Below are 15,802 nucleotides of genomic sequence, written 5' to 3'. Positions count from 1 at the left end.
TTTACTCTTCTTATTTATATGCAAATTTGCATAGCGCGAAAAGGCCCGAAGGCATCATCACAGTTCATTACAACAGTAGCAGGACTCCTGGTCAGATTGAGTCAGCACCAAATAGCAATCTTCTAGCGTCTTGCGGGTTCTCAGGATTGCGTCACCGAAGCCTTTTTGAAAGCTAGACCGCGCTAGTGAATTAATAGACGGCCATGTTGGGTGTAGGTCTCGTGGGGCTATTTGTAGATTAACGTATTGGGCCCCTGGTTGCTTAGTCTCTCTTGGTACACGGAATACTCCGGTCGCGTTTTCTAGTGGGCAACCGGGCCCTGCGCATCCCCTCCCACCCTAACCAAGGAATCTACCAAGTCCGCTTGATGACTACAACTCCCAGAGTGCAATCGACTGAGCCGGAAGTACTCAATGCGAACTAGTCAGCCGGGTACGTGGCTGGGATTGTTATTTTATTTGGATGGATCTTCCAGACCAGAGGAAGCACCGGAGAGGAAGGAAGGGATGGTAAGTTGACAAAGGGGTGTGCTGAGTTCTGCGCTCCGCGGGGGATTGATGTAGGCACCCACTGATACCTGTAGGATAAAGTGCGATGGGAGGCTGCTGTGGAGGCACGTGATGACAACCAGGGCGTCAGACAAAATTAAGGTCTTGTGGGAAATAATAGAGGCCAGATGTACGCACCGGGATAATGCATTTTCTATGTACCAACCGTGTTCTGTTAGTTGGTAACCTATTACCAACTCGAAAAATAGGGTTTGCGTCGCTATTGGGAAGGGGTGTGTAAAGGGCATCCCTTCTAAATATCCAGTTGCACTGGTATGTATTGTAAATGGGACTGCCAACTTTTTTTTCAGAGCCAGACAGTGGTCCCAACGGACCACTGTCCACTCTACAAAAAGAAAAGAAAACTTTTATTTTTTAAATGCTTCCCGTTTTCCTTTATGGAAAGCAGGATGCATTTAAAAAATAAAACCGCTTTATTTAAAAAGCAGTCACAGACATGGTGGTCTGCTGACCCCAGCCGGCCACTATCCCTGTGAGTGCCAGCCATTCCTAATTGGTCGCAAATTCCGAACTGCCTCATGAATATTAATAAATCAGGTCGCTTGCGACCCATTTGGGAATCGCAAACTGTGTCTGAGGCACTGTTGTGCATCAGGTTTTGCGCCTTGCATATTGTGACTTGCCAAAAAACGCAATTTGCGAGTCGCAAAACCTGACTGTTAAATATGTGGCCCTAGATTTGATGCGCATTTTGGAGCCAGGTTAAGAATGTGTCAATTACCTGACGGTCATATATGTGGCCCTAGATTTGATGCGCATTTTGGAGCCAGGTTAAGACGGTGTCAATTAGAGCTTGGGTTCATGAGGAAGGGGCAGATGGAGACTGGGTTGAGTAGAAAGAAGTTGGAGGCCCATCAAATTCAGACGGAGAGCCAAGCCGTCTGAATTTGATGGGCCTCCAACTTCTACTCAACCCTGTCTCTATCTGCCCCGTCTGAACTCCTCTCCCAAGAGGGGAGAGGAGTTGGCCTAACGGCTAGGGCGGTGGACCTCGAATCTGGGAAACTGGGTTCCAGTCTCTGCAATGACGCTGAACATCCTGTGATTCTGGGCAAATCACTTAATCTCCCTGTGCCTTACAAAAATGTATGTGTCCTCATGTAATGCAACTGGTGCTATGTAAAGCACACTGATACCCGATTCGGGTCAAGTTCACGCTATATAAAACTCTGTTTAAGAAAAAAAAAGCCTACCGGTCTGGCTTGGCTCTTATATCTCTGCACCAACTGAGCCCTGAAAATGTTTTCCATTTAAATTACACAGTTAACATATCACGTAAAATATGAAGAAGTCTCTGCAAAAATAAAAAAAGTGTATTTCTTTAGTACGTAGAAGCTTTGACATTAATATATCACATTATAGAACAGCATTGAGAAATCCTTATTAAAACTGATTTTTAAACATGAACTTGGAACCAATGCTGGCCTGTCTTGACAAAAATGCATTAGTGAACAAAGAGGCAAGACCTTAAGTGGCTCAGGTTCTTATCGATGGAGCTAAATTATAATCTATTAAATCAAACAGAATAGGTTTGTCTACAGGTGGTAGTCTGAACTCACATATTTGGAAGTACTTTTATTGCAATAATGAAGACCAGCATTGGCATAGCCAATAGGTCTCGCTTTTGGGACCTTATAAGTATTTACTTATGCAGTACAAATCCTTGGTGCAACAACATCAACTGTTGCATGGCTAAACACTAATAAGTTACAAGGTTTAGCCATGCAACAGCTGATGTTGCACCAAGGATATTGTGCTGCAAAACTAAATGCATATAAGGTCCCAAAAGCGAGACCTATTGGCTATGCCAATGCTTGTTTTTAATCTTTGAAGGGAGGGTGACAGTCTGAGCTGGCCATTCCAGATGACCTCAGACCAAAGATGGGGTGCACTAACCCACTGAGCTACCTTCCTTGTCTCTAGTCATCCAAAGCTATTCTCAGGTTCGTCTGCAGGACAGCCCAGTTCCATTGAGGGAGAAGTTAGCACAGTGGGTTGAGCTCGCACTGCAGAGTTCTTGTAGTGACCTGCAGGCCACCCTCGTCTTGACTCACGAGCCAAACATAAAACTGTGCTCCTTGCAGAAGTCAAACAACTCAACCGTGGCACAAGCGGTTCCCTTTTAAAATAAAAATCAACATTCAGAAAAGTTTAACTACTGGTGGCATTTTGGTCTTTGCAAGAATTACAGAAAGTTCTGACTGCAAAAAATCGCCGCCGCACACTCCCCTAATGTACATGCCGGTACCTCTTCGAGCTTAGAAATATTAACCCCAATCAAAGATAAATTAATGGGAAAAAATTTTTTGAAATAAAATGAACACAAAAATTAAGATAATGAAGGTCGAAAAGCAATTTTTTGCAGCCAATCCAGGGAAGGTTTGCAGGCCTCAAAGCAGTGTTGGCTTGGCGGACCGTCCATGAAATGTTTTCACGCACACTGCAGTGCAATACCCAGTCCATCCAGGGAAGGACTGCACGCCCCACAGCAGTGTTGGTTTGTGCAGCAGAGAGAAGGTCTGCACGCCCCACAGCAGTGCTGGTTTAGGCAGCCCACAGAGGGAAGGCTTGCATGCCCCACATCAGGGCTGGTTTAGGCAAACCCAATGTGCTGTATTTTTCGATTTGTGTAATACAGAGCAGAGTAAACAAACCTTGCACCGGTCAGTAGTACCCAAATGTTTTTGCACCAGGTTAAAAGTTTGACAATGGGTTGTGAACATACGTGTTGATCAATAATTTCTAGAGTTCAGAGAGATTTTCAGTAAAATACCCCAGTCAATACTCAACTTAAACAAGCATTGGCCGCTCGGCAGTAAAAGTAACGCTGCGGCCGTAAAAGCGAAAGTTATCGTGATCATGATCACTCTGAAAGTGAAAAGGATCACGATGATGCGCTAAAGCAGCGGGGGGAGGGGCATGGTGCTGAAGGCTGGCGCAGGAAAGGCAGATGGCTGGGCGAGAGGGGAGGGGGGAATGCAGGGAGCAGCTGTGCGCGTGCATGCCATCGTGCACTGAAGCTTGTAGCCAGCACAAAAATGTGGGTAGCACTTTCGAAACCCACCTACGAAATGTCTCGCCAGACCAGCTCATGTGCTGGGTCAGGCGAGACCTAAAAAAGGAGACTCGATGAAATAAAATCTTTGCCTCTGATCCTCAGTTTGGTTAAGCAGGCAAGCAGCGATAATCCAGCTTTTCCAGTTTCACTTTGTACAAATTAGCCACTAAAAGAGTATCTGTTTCTCACATTTTTACCTCTAGTGTTAATGCTTTGTTTTTACCTCTTTGTTTATGAGGGTAGAGGTAGGGTGGCAGGCAGAAGCCACATGAAAGCTTGGCTTGTTATGGGTTCGAGGTACCAATAGGACCTTGTGCTGAGCCCAGAGCTAGGCTTCAGGCCCAAGCCTGGCTCAGTCTTTCAGCAGCATGCCCACCTCTCCAGTTGATGAGTGAGGTAATTGGAGACAGATTTGAGAACTGGGGCAATTAAAAGACTGAATGTATTTATTTATGTCGGGGGTCTCCAACCTTTTCTACATTGAGAGATACTTCTGTTCAATGAAACACATTGACAGCTACTAATATTATTAGTGCTGCATAATTTCAAATTTCTTATATGCCTAACAATTCAACCAAGCATAAGCTTTCTAATTTAACAGGGGTGTGGGATTTAATAAAATATCTACTTGTCCATGGGGCAGGTTGCTTCATAAACCAACTCGTCCTGTAGCAAAATCCACTTGTCCTTTTTGTTCCATGTAATGTGGTGACAAATTATGGCAGCAATCTGATTAGCTTGTGTGATGGAACAACGCATCCCTCAACAATGCATGCCTGAACCACGCGGTCTTAACCACGACTGCATTTTTACCACATATGCCTTTACAACGCATGCCTTTACCACGCAATTTCGTGGTAAAGACATGATTGGTAAAGGAACATGTGTGATAAAGATCACATGTCTGCCCTGCGCCCTAAAATTCGGCCCTCCTGCGGTCTATTTTACCCGCCCCAGCCTTCTAAACCTCCATGACCCCCCCCCCCCCCCCCTATTCATATACTGCCGCCTTGGCCTGTAAACTGCCCCTTTCCTGTCCCGTGCCCTGAGCCCTAAAACTCCAGACCCCCCCCAGGCCCAGTCTTTTAGTTAGGCTAGTGTCCCTTGATGATAAACACTACACGTTAGGGTAACCCTAGACCTATTTTATACATTTCACTCACTGCACTACCTAGCCCACACACCTGCACTCACCTTATGGCTTCATCATCAAAAGAACTCCACCAAAGAGCCCCTTTGCAGGTGCCCTTCGGGCATTGCTGCGCCGGCCCGATGAGGAGCAGGCCCAATGGTGAAGCATGACATCCTTCGGGGTGTGTGAGGGCATTTCTTGAAAAGACCTTTCCTTCCCCTCTTTCCACTCTCTAAGGAACTGCACTCCCTTACACTACCAATTCCCTTATTTTGCCACGTTTCCGCAGATCTACATACTGGTGCTGAAGGTATTGGTAAGGAACAGTTCTAGGGTTGGAATGCCCTTTTGAGCCTTTGCAAACCTACCAACTTGCGTGTTTTAAGGGTATTCACTAACAGTTTTCTAATCTTTTCCCATACTGAGAAAGGTTGGAAATTTACTCCTGACCATGGCAGACATAAAACTTCTTCCAGGGTTGGGGAAAAAAGTGGAGGGAAAGTGAACTTTCAAACACAGATTTTCGAATGAGCAAATCTACACCTGGAAATTTGCTCATGCTAAAATGCAGTTCACAATTATTATTTCTTGGCCTACTTCTGAAAAGTCTTGTGAATTCACGAAAGTCATATATCTGCACTTAATGCAAGGACATGGGTGTACTTGTGACACTTTATTCAGTAACTGGGCCCCTAATTAGGTCTGGTGTTCACCTCGACTTTCTGTGTTTATTACATTTCTGTCTCTCTCTCTCTGTTTATCGGCTAGCTTCACTGTGAGTTGCAGCATTCTGTTCTTTCACAAGGAGCATATAGACACACCGTTGTTTTGTTCAGTGCCAGGAACCACTCTGGCAATGTGTGCTTTGTGACACCAAAACAAATTTTGCTTTTCCCAAAGTTTGTTATAATGGTTGGGGCTTGGCAGCTCCACACAAATAGGATTTACAAAAACCATGCCAAAACAAGTCACACATTGACAAAATCAAAAGGCTGACCAACGATATCAGGTGCTTTACCAGTGCTTGTTTATTTTTGTTTCCCATAATCTTATTAAAAGCGGTTACCCTGATTTTCCATTATGAGTATCTTTGGGAATTACTACCATACATCAACACATTTTACTAAATGATGCTGCAAAAAAAAAGTATCTAAATGTTTACAGTTTAGAGAAATGCTTTTGCATTTTTTGTGAACATTTTATTTTGAAAGCAAGGAATCCTCAATCTTGCTGTCAATCTTCTGCAAATATTTGCATCTAATCAGAGCATTCTGGGAGTAATATACATAGCCTCATATTGTTAAACATTTGAAAATGTGTGTATGCATTTTTATACTGGAACCACTGTCAGTAGTGCAGTCTGAACTTACAACATTTACTGGGAGCGCTCACCCTAATAATAAAGTCTTTGCATTATTGCACCATAAATACAAGTTTGAACAGCATTAACACATGTACACACATATTACATTAACTGTAGGCAATGCCTCTCCCTGATCCATAATGTGGTACTTTAAACTGGCAGCCAAACGGCTTGTGCTGTAGGGGGTTGGGCCTACTTGTCCCAAGTACAAAATACACATGAAAACTTGTTGCCCTTGACCTCAAACAGTATGTCCCAACATTGGGCTATAGGAATTTCACATCCTTGTTTAATAAGCTGGGCTGCACACCGGGGAGCTACTCGGAGGCCCAGGATTCAAAATTACCAACTATAGTTACATAATTAATGAAGGTACTGTCATTCTTAGCTAAGAGGTGAGTGAACATGTTCTCACTGGAGAGGATTAGCTACAATGTCTTGGAAAAAAAGGATTGAAAAAGGTAGTACAATAACTAAACTGAGGCGATTGGGATGAGTTGTCATTAACCCCTTGCACGCGTGGCAAATTCTGCCGTGGTGCGAGGGGGGGCGGGGCTGGCCGTGGCGCCCTGGTACTCAGGATGGCTCCCGACCGTCATAAATCACGGTGGGCGTGTGCTCATGACGGCCGGGAGCAGTCCGAATTCCGCCCACTAATTTATTCGCCCGCACAGGCGGGGAATTAGCCGCGCGTGGGCGGAGCGGCAACGGTCGGACGGCTCCCGGCCGTCATGAGCACACGACTACCGCGACTCATGACGGCCGGGAGCCATCATGAGCATGGAAGTGGTTAAGGATAAGTGGCCTCGGAACCACAGTCAGAAGAGCCAGAGTTCACCACAGAGGATTAATTACTTAGGAATGGGAACTTAAGGTTAGGAATGAAGGGGGATGTTTTGGACATCCGAGGCGGACAGATGTGACTCGCCAGGTAGTGTGTGGAAGGGCTCAGACAAGTCAAGTAGTTGGAAGCTGGGGCTATTTAGTGGTAAGGAAGGGGAAGTTCAAGGTAGACCTTTTCCAGTTAGGATTAGTGATAGCGAACAGTTGCTTAAGTGAGGTAAAGCTTTTAAAGTATTTGTTTTTGAGAGTTTGTAATTGGAGTGTGGTGGTAAATTGAACTAGTACTGGGGGAACTAGCATAAGAAAGAGGGAGCAGCAGCTAGGGACAACAAGCATTGAAAATGCAATAGGTCTCGGCCTCGTTTAAGTTAAAGCAATTCTGTTTGTAATTTGGTGGCTTTTTAGCTTTGCTTTTATTAGTGGTTTTCAAACTTTTATGTATATAACATGCATATGTATGCATATATGTATGCATGCATTTATATTTGTATTTACATAGATATGCAGATGTGTGTGTGTGTGTGTATATATGTTTATATATACACATACTTATATATAAGTGTATGTGGGGATATATATATGTGTGTGTGCGTAGAGGTACTGAGTGAGTAGTAGAGTGAGTAGTAGAGTGAGTAGTAGAGTGAGTAGTAGAGTGAGTAGTAGAGTGAGTAGTAGAGTGAGTAGTAGAGTGAGTAGTAGAGTGAGTAGGAGAGTGAGTAGTAGAGAGTGAGTAGTAGAGAGTGAGTGGAGAGTGAGTGAGTGGAGAGTGAGTGAGTGGAGAGTGAGTGAGTGGAGAGTGAGTGAGTGGAGAGTGAGTGAGTGGAGAGTGAGTGAGTGGAGAGTGAGTGAGTGGAGAGTGAGTGAGTGGAGAGTGAGTGAGTGGAGAGTGAGTGAGTGGAGAGTGAGTGAGTGGAGAGTGAGTGAGTAGTAGAGAGTGAGTGAGTAGTAGAGAGTGAGTGAGTAGTAGAGAGTGTGAGTAGTAGAGAGTGTGAGTAGTAGAGAGAGTGAGTAGTAGAGAGAGTGAGTAGTAGAGAGAGTGAGTAGTAGAGAGAGTGAGTAGTAGAGAGAGTGAGTAGTAGAGAGAGTGAGTAGTAGAGAGAGTGAGTAGTAGAGAGAGTGAGTAGTAGAGAGAGTGAGTAGTAGAGAGAGTGAGTAGTAGAGAGTGAGAGTAGTAGAGAGTGAGAGTAGTAGAGTGAGAGTAGTAGAGTGAGAGGTAGAGAGTGAGTAGTAGTGGGTGAGTGCTACTCACTCTCTACCACTCTCTCTACCACTCTCTCTACCACTCTCTCTACCACTCTCTCTACTACCACTCTCTCTACTACCACTCTCTCTACTACCTCTCTCTCTACTACCTCTCTCTCTACTACCTCTCTCTACTACCTCTCTCTACTACCTCTCTCACTACTACTCACCCACTACTACTCACCCACTACTACTCACCCACTACTACTCACCCACTACTACTCACCCACTACTACTCACCCTCTACTACTCACTCTCTACTACTCACTCTCTACTACTCTCTCTACTACTCACTCACTACTCACTCTACTACTCACTAGAGAGTAGAGAGTGAGTAGTAGAGTGAGTAGTGAGTGAGTAGTAGAGAGAGAGTGAGTAGTAGTAGTGAGCAAGTAGTAGAGAGTAGTGACTCTAGGAAGAGGTGTGGCGCCGCAGCCAGGGCGACTGACTCCAGAATCTGAGGATCACGGTTCGATCCCTGGCGCCGGCGGCAGATTAGCCCAGCACCATGTGACTCTGGGCAATAGCTTGCTTAATCTTCCAGACGGCCCCCAACGCCTAGAGACCCTTACGGGTGATTGTTCGCGCTTTACAAATGTGGATATTATATTATCTCTCTCGCCTCTGTGGGTCATAATCCGTCCTGTGGTTTGCTGTGGCACTAGTTGGTGCACGCACAAACAGTGACTCGCTCTCGCCTCTCAGTTGGTCACCATCTCTCCTGTGGTGTTCTGTGGCACCAGTCGGTGCAGGCACGAGCAGTGACTCTCTCTCGCGCCTCTCAGTGGGTTTGCCATTTGTACGGTGGTTTGCTGTGGCACCAGTTTGTGCAGACACGAGCAGTGACTCTCTTGTGCATCTGAGTGGGTTACCATCCTCCCTGTAGTTTGCTGTTGCACCAGTGGGTGCAGGCACGAGCAGTGACTCTTGTGCATCTGAGTGGGTCGCCATCTCTCCTGTGGTTTGCTGTGGCACCAGTCGGTGCAGGCACGAGCAGTGAGGTCTCTCTCGCCTCTGTGGATCACCATCTGTCCTGTGGCCTCCTGTGGTACCAGTCAGTGCATACACGTGGGTTGGCTTGCTCTCGCCACACACCCACACCGTGTTGCTTTGATTTGCACCCGCTGCTCATTAGTGCGTCCACGTGCCCTGTGGTTTAATCTTGTGGCCGGGAGAGGCCGTACTTCGTGTTTCCGTGTCTGCACGTTGGTGTGGGTGGTGGACTCCACGCTGATGGCGTGTGGTGCAGACTCCGGGATCCCTTACTAACTGGATCCGGACGCCATGTTCCTGATGTTACACAGACCAGGCATTGGGAAGGGGGAGCTCTGTGTTGCGATCCTGCTCGTGCGAGACCTACCTCTAGAGCGACCACTGCGAAAGTGATTTTTATTTTGACGGCCTGCATGTGAAAGGATGCGATGTGTGTCTGGAATGCAGTTTTAATTGTCTTGTATTCCTTTGATAAAATAACAACGGCTTTGTGATATCGGGGACTTTAAACTTTCTATAACCAGATCTGAAAAGCTGGGATGGGGTGGACCTAACTGAAGTATTGCCTGGTCCCCCCCCGCCCCCCCGTGCGCCTCTGAGCTCTTTGCCTGTTGTAAAGACATTTCTTATCTGCTTGTTAAATAAACAAGCAGATAAGAAAAGTCTTCACGGCACACGTAAAGCAGGCGACCGTGTCCGGAGGGGACGGACTAAAAAGCCAAAAGTAGGTGCCCTGGGCACCTTATTTCCAGTGATGGCGCACTGTTTAACATAAACGGCCCCTCCCCCCCCACATAGGAGAATGAAGCACTGTGTAAATGCCCCAGTCAGCCTTTTGGAGATAAAACAGAAGCATTTGCAATGCAATCGGTCTCGCCATAAACGAAGCCTATGACTGCGGGCTGGCTTCTTGTTTTATAAGGCGCGAACTCGACCCAAAGGTAGGAGATTCAGTTACATTACACATGGTCACATTTTTTTTGCACGGGGCGATTAAGTGATATGCCCAGAAGTACGGGATGATGAGCCTACGCTGAGACTCGAGCCTTGTTCCTCAGTTTCAAAGTCAGCAGGTCTGACCGTAATGCCACATCCTATGGTAACACAATTAACAACGCAACTGAAAGCTAAGAGGCGTTCCCTCACCTAGGACGGACGAGCACAGCCGCTAAAGTGATAGACATCCTATAAGGACGCTGATCAGTACATTGGTCTGCGCCCTGGTACGGGTCCAGTACCACCAAAGGTACAGCTGCAAACTGTTAAATACTGGGGTTGAGGAGGGGCATACTGACTTAACACTGCAACCAGTTGAGTCACAGCTATCACCGAAAACCAGGGTGCACGTTCACGTCTCACTGTACTCTATGAAATCATATAAACCAAACACAAAACGCACAGCAAATTAACAGAATGCACTGGGCCGCAGACTGCTTGCACACCACCTGGGAAAGATGTTAAGCCACAGTCACACAACCTAAAGGAAGAACTAGAGATGTGCAATGAGTTATACAGCAATAATTCAGAGGCACCGTACTGCAGGAGAGGTGGCATACACAACCACAATGGTGGGGACACAAAAAAGGGGTGCGAATGCAAGCAGGAGTTAACGCTGCTCGTGGAGGGATAACACTGGCAAAATAATGTTAGTCTGACTCTGCACAAGGGGTAACAGGCACAACCAATGAAATTACAGCATAATGGGAAATGCCGAAGACCACACTGCGCAACAGACATCCGCAACCACACTGAGCTTACGTGTGGTTAGGTGGAGACTTGGGTAGCGGGTGAAGTCTATAGTTCTGAGGTATAAGACTATATGTCGATCCCCACCAGGTTTAAGATGCAGGCAAAGTCACTCAATTTACTGCTAAGTGATGAGAGACCGATGTCTCTCAATTGAGGCACGAGTGATAAAAGGTGCAGAGTGACGTCGCGGTGCACACACGAAACGTGTGTCCGTGGCCAAGTCACAGGAAATGGACGTCCGGCCTCAGAGATGATGCAGAGTCAGTGATAACACTTCCATAAATGGCGGGCGCTGTTCTTACCTGGGACATCTGCGGCCGCAGGTTGAAGTCCTTCAAGTTGATGGAGAAGGGGCTCAGGTTGTTGAGCAGCTGGCAGAGCAGCACCCCATCCCGCAAGATCTGCGCCAGATCGAAGACCTGCACCGTGTCCCATGTTACCTTGTGGTTGGGGGGCAGCACCTTGCACTTGAGCCAGTGCGTGCACTGCTTCCAAGGCTCCCTGGCAGGTGCACTGGCTGCAGGGCTGCGCTGCTGCTGCGGGCGCTGCGGCTTCAGGGCGGCGTGTGCACGGACCGGGTGTCTTCATCAGCAGAAGCGCGCTGTCACTTCCCTGGCGCCAGGGACGGCCAGATGCTGCCGACATGACATGTGTGCGCTGCTGAGCGCCGGCCGGAGCACGGCTGCTGCTGCTGCAATACACTTGGACGGCTCAGTGGCTCGCACATGGCGGCCGCTCTGTGTCTGTTCGCAGCTTGTGCGGTCTCTGCCTCCCAATTGGGAAAGCTCTACTTTTTTGTCGCGCATGCGTATGATGTAAGTCATCGTGTGCATGCGAGACAAAGAGTGCAAATTTAGCAACCAATCACAAAGCAAGCAAGCACTGAAAATACAATAGGACTCGTATTTACGCGAGCCCTATTGCATTTTAAAGGGAAGTGCGGGTATTAAAGAAGGCGCGAATGGGTGGTGGTGGTCAAAAAAATTACGGACCGTGGAAGTGAACGGGGAGTGGCAGGGAAACAAAACGGTATTTACAGTAAAGGGGCTGATAGCCTCGGAAGAATAATAATGACGACATGGCTGTCAGGAGGCGGGACTAAGAGGCTAAAATCCAGAATGCTGAATTTATGATGGGAGCTAATGAAAGTTATAGACGGAAAGTGGGCGGAGCTACCGTCACCATACTGTATACAGCATCTCTCGACGAGACAGCGCATGCGCTGCCTAGCCGAGACCTAAAAAGGCACAACGGATGAGCTGGCGTTAACAATCTAGCTGTTAAGCGGCTCAGTAGGTATGAAACCTTATGCCAGTAACGGCCTTCTAACTGTCAGCGTTTTTCATTCCGGGATGTTAAAAGCGTAACTTCAAGTAGCAGTGTGCTATGCACATAAAAGGTCCGGTCAAGCTGAAGGTGTCACTTGTGACATGGGGCCGATTGTCAGCTGTAAGGCAATTGATATGCTATTGTATTGTAATTGCATTTATATAGCGCTTACTACCCCTAACGAGGCTATGAATAAAGAGGCGGTACGTTTTAGATATTGCTGGTAAGGGAGTACTTGTATTTGGGTGGTAAGGTTCAGGGGTTAAAATACTGTTGTATTTGGGTATACCTTAATTCTGTTTGATGGTGGACTGAAGACTAAAGTGATGGATTTGACTGCACGCTGCCTATGATGTGTTCAGTAGTGGGCCAGCTATCCACCCCATATCGCAGCTCGTAAGTGGTTGCCAGGCGACAGGGGGTTTCCTTTGTAGGGACTTGAGGGTATGTGGCCCTTGGCAGATCAGGCTATGTTGACACTCCTGTGCTACCAAATAGGGCCAGTATGCAGGATCAGTGGGAGGAAAGGCAACTTCAGAATCTCTGCTGTGTGAATTCCATCAAAGGCACTCACTTTTTAATATTTGTTCAGTATATATCAATAACATTACAGTAGAAATGTAGCTAACAAAAATGGTACCAATCATCAGTAAAATGCTGTACTGCACAAAAATTTCCTAGAGAAACAACATGAAGCCAAATTATTCGTGTACAGCAGTAAAAATAATTGTGACGCATTTATATATAACATTCTCTAGGGGATAGGAACTGAAATGTTACATAAAAATAGAAATATTTTCCGTTGCTTTCCGTCTGGACACTTGCATCTTTCTAAAAAATACATACTTTGCTCTATGATTTTCTGTGAATGCATTCATTACACCCAGGTAATTTTCAACCAGAAGGAAAATAACAACTTTGACGCACATTCCATTAATTGTTTTCTTTGCACAACTTTGCTGTGCACGTTCTTGTACCTGTAAACACTGCACAAAATATAACAATATGAGAACATTTTCACTTCTACCAAAGCACACTGCAGACTTTGTCGTTGTGATGTAAAGTGTTAGTTTTAAAAGATAGAACAGACCAGCAAGACAGGCAGTCTCAACTAATTCATATTTTTCTATTTTCCAGAGAAAGAAACCGTGCATATTTATTTGTCATGCACATTTATGTCCTACTGTGTTAGCAACTACAAAATTATGACATGTACATTTATTTGATTAGCTTTCTCAGCTGAAACTTAATAAATATTATAACTTCTCGTTTTTAGCACACGTTGTGAATACTGCCCTCTGCCTCCCTGCAGTGTCCACCCACACCATGCAGATGAGGACTGCTTGAGGACTGGTATTGGTTCTGGCTGAAGAATCTCCATGGTAGCAGTACCAGATGAGGACCTGCACAGTGCTGATCCAGGCTGATGAAAGACTGTCCTTTTGGAGGCTCCACCAGATGGTACACCTTAACAACACTACCTTAGTTAGCCTCTTCTTGGAAGGATGGCAAACCCTGACATTTTTAGAAGGCCAGCTGCGCGTGGCTTCCTGGCAACCTATTCACACCATCACATTGCAGTTTTCCTTCTTACTTTCTTCAGGTATTTCTAATGTTTTATTTTGTTGTTTTAGAGGTGTGTGTAGCACATGTTGTGTCATTAATATGGCTTTGGAGTGGGATTTCGGGTACCTTCATGGCCTGGTCTGTAAGGTTCCGTTAAAGACCGGAGTTTAATTTCTGGTTGATGGGAGTGGACAATCAGTATTGTGGGTTCGAATCTAATGCTGCGTTTGGGTATATGTGTGGTCACACGCTGTAGGAAGTTGTATAAGAAAGCGACCTCTGCCCGGAAAGAAATCCTCAGATTCAAAGCTTGGGATGCTCTCCAGGAAGTATCGCTTTGAAATGACAAGAAGGCCTTCTGGTCTATAACCAAACAGCCTTTTCTTAAAGATAACAATGCTCCCTAGACTGACTCTGCTATTACCGGTCATGACTGGGCTATTTTCTTTAGGGAGGTTAATTCCAGCGAATCTGGGAAAACCAGTGCTTCATCTGTTGTCCCATGGGGGGCTTTCATCGCAAGTACTGCCCATCACTGGAAGAGGTAACCATGGCCATCAAGGCCAGTCCTTGTTGCAAAGCTCCTCGTCAGGATGGGGCCTTTGCACAGCTTTAAGAGCAACCTAGAATTATGGACCCCTGTTGTTGCCAATGTCCTAGGAGCAGTGAGCCTATCCATAAAGCACCCTCCTTGTTCTACATCTCTTAATGTCCCGATCTTTAAGAAGGGTAATCCGGAGGACCCTGGCAGCTACTGTCCCTGGACTCCACTGTGAAGGTATCAGGCCAAATTCTCCTAGCCCACCTGGAAAACTGGGCAGAGGAGATCTGCGCTCTAAAGGACATCCAGTATAGGTTTAGAAGGATGCGAACAGAAGACCAATGAATTAGCCGGTGTCTTTTCTTGGGGAAATATACAATTGCCAATCGTGGCGCTATGTATCTGGGTTTTATGGATTTATCCAGCGTGTTTGACCGCGTATCCTACTTGAAACTGTGGGGTATCATGGAAGGTCTGTGTATAGATAGAGCAGTCATTGCCACCATCAGGGACTGCTGTGAGTTTGGGCTGGGAGGGGAGTGCTCTGAATCTTTCAGAGTCAGCAGAGGCGACAGACACGGATGCTTCCTTGCACCTTTTTTTTATTTTCCCTGTATATAAATCATCTGGAGAGGGACCTAGTCCTAAGGTGCAGGGACATGCCCCAGATTTGCAGCCATCCTATCTCAGCGTTATTGTGCACAGACAACGCTGTAGTCATGGGTCGTACTCCGTTACCTCTGCAGCGTCTTCTGAATTCCTTTGCCTCCTTAATGGCGAGATTTGACATGAAGATTAGTACCAGCAAGTCTTTTGTAATGTCCTGCGGTCTTAGTTTGGGCAGAGGCCAGTTTTTAAACTCCAAGCTTCCCCTGTCGCAGATGTGGCTTATTTTAATTGTGTTTACTTTTCATTGCAAGGGGTTTTGGTTTCCGCAGATAGTTAACAGTAATCAGTTCGCAAGAAGTATGAATACAGTCTTCCCTTTTGCGGCTAAACTATGTGTAGGAAACTGGTTCTGTATATGCATATCAATAAAAGATATAGGGCCTCATGTAGGTAGCCAAATACCGGTCGGTAACGGCCGATTTTCGGTAATTATACCGTTACCGACCGGTATTTTGGCTATTGGTATGTAGGGGGACAATTATTGGTTTCGGAATTTACCGAATCGGTAAAATTACCGATTCGGTAATAATACCGAATCGGTAACTTTTCCGAATCGGTAATTTTACCGATTCGGTAAATTCCGAAACCAAAATCGAGATGTAGGGGGAGTGTGTGGGTGTGTTTAAGAGTCGGTATTTACCACCAACTTATAGTTGGTGGTAAATAATCAATGTATGTGTTTATGCATTTTTACGTGCGTAGCAGTGTGCAATGTGGCATACATACATGCCCTTAGGGCATGTATGT

At 46.0% G+C, this 15,802-nt stretch overlaps 1 protein-coding gene across 2 annotated transcripts in view; it reads left to right on the top strand.

Annotated features, from left to right (window-relative positions):
• The first annotated feature begins 233 nt into the window (after positions 1 to 233).
• The window catches only part of SLC37A3 (solute carrier family 37 member 3), a 146,409-nt gene continuing 130,840 nt past the window's right edge, over positions 234 to 15,802 (top strand). The window contains exons 1-2 of one of the 2 annotated variants that reach the window (XM_085651906.1): positions 234 to 510; positions 13,556 to 13,882. In XM_085651906.1, the coding sequence (XP_085508032.1) occupies positions 13,785 to 13,882 (98 nt within the window). In that variant the 5' untranslated portion in view covers positions 234 to 510; positions 13,556 to 13,784. The remainder of the gene's footprint in view (positions 511 to 13,555; positions 13,883 to 15,802) is intronic. The other variant, XM_085651907.1, reaches the window with a different exon arrangement.

This window comes from Triturus cristatus, chromosome 4_1 (assembly GCF_964204655.1).
Source record: "Triturus cristatus chromosome 4_1, aTriCri1.1, whole genome shotgun sequence".
Taxonomy (NCBI): domain Eukaryota; kingdom Metazoa; phylum Chordata; class Amphibia; order Caudata; family Salamandridae; genus Triturus; species Triturus cristatus.
This window is presented reverse-complemented; position numbering and strand designations above follow the sequence as displayed.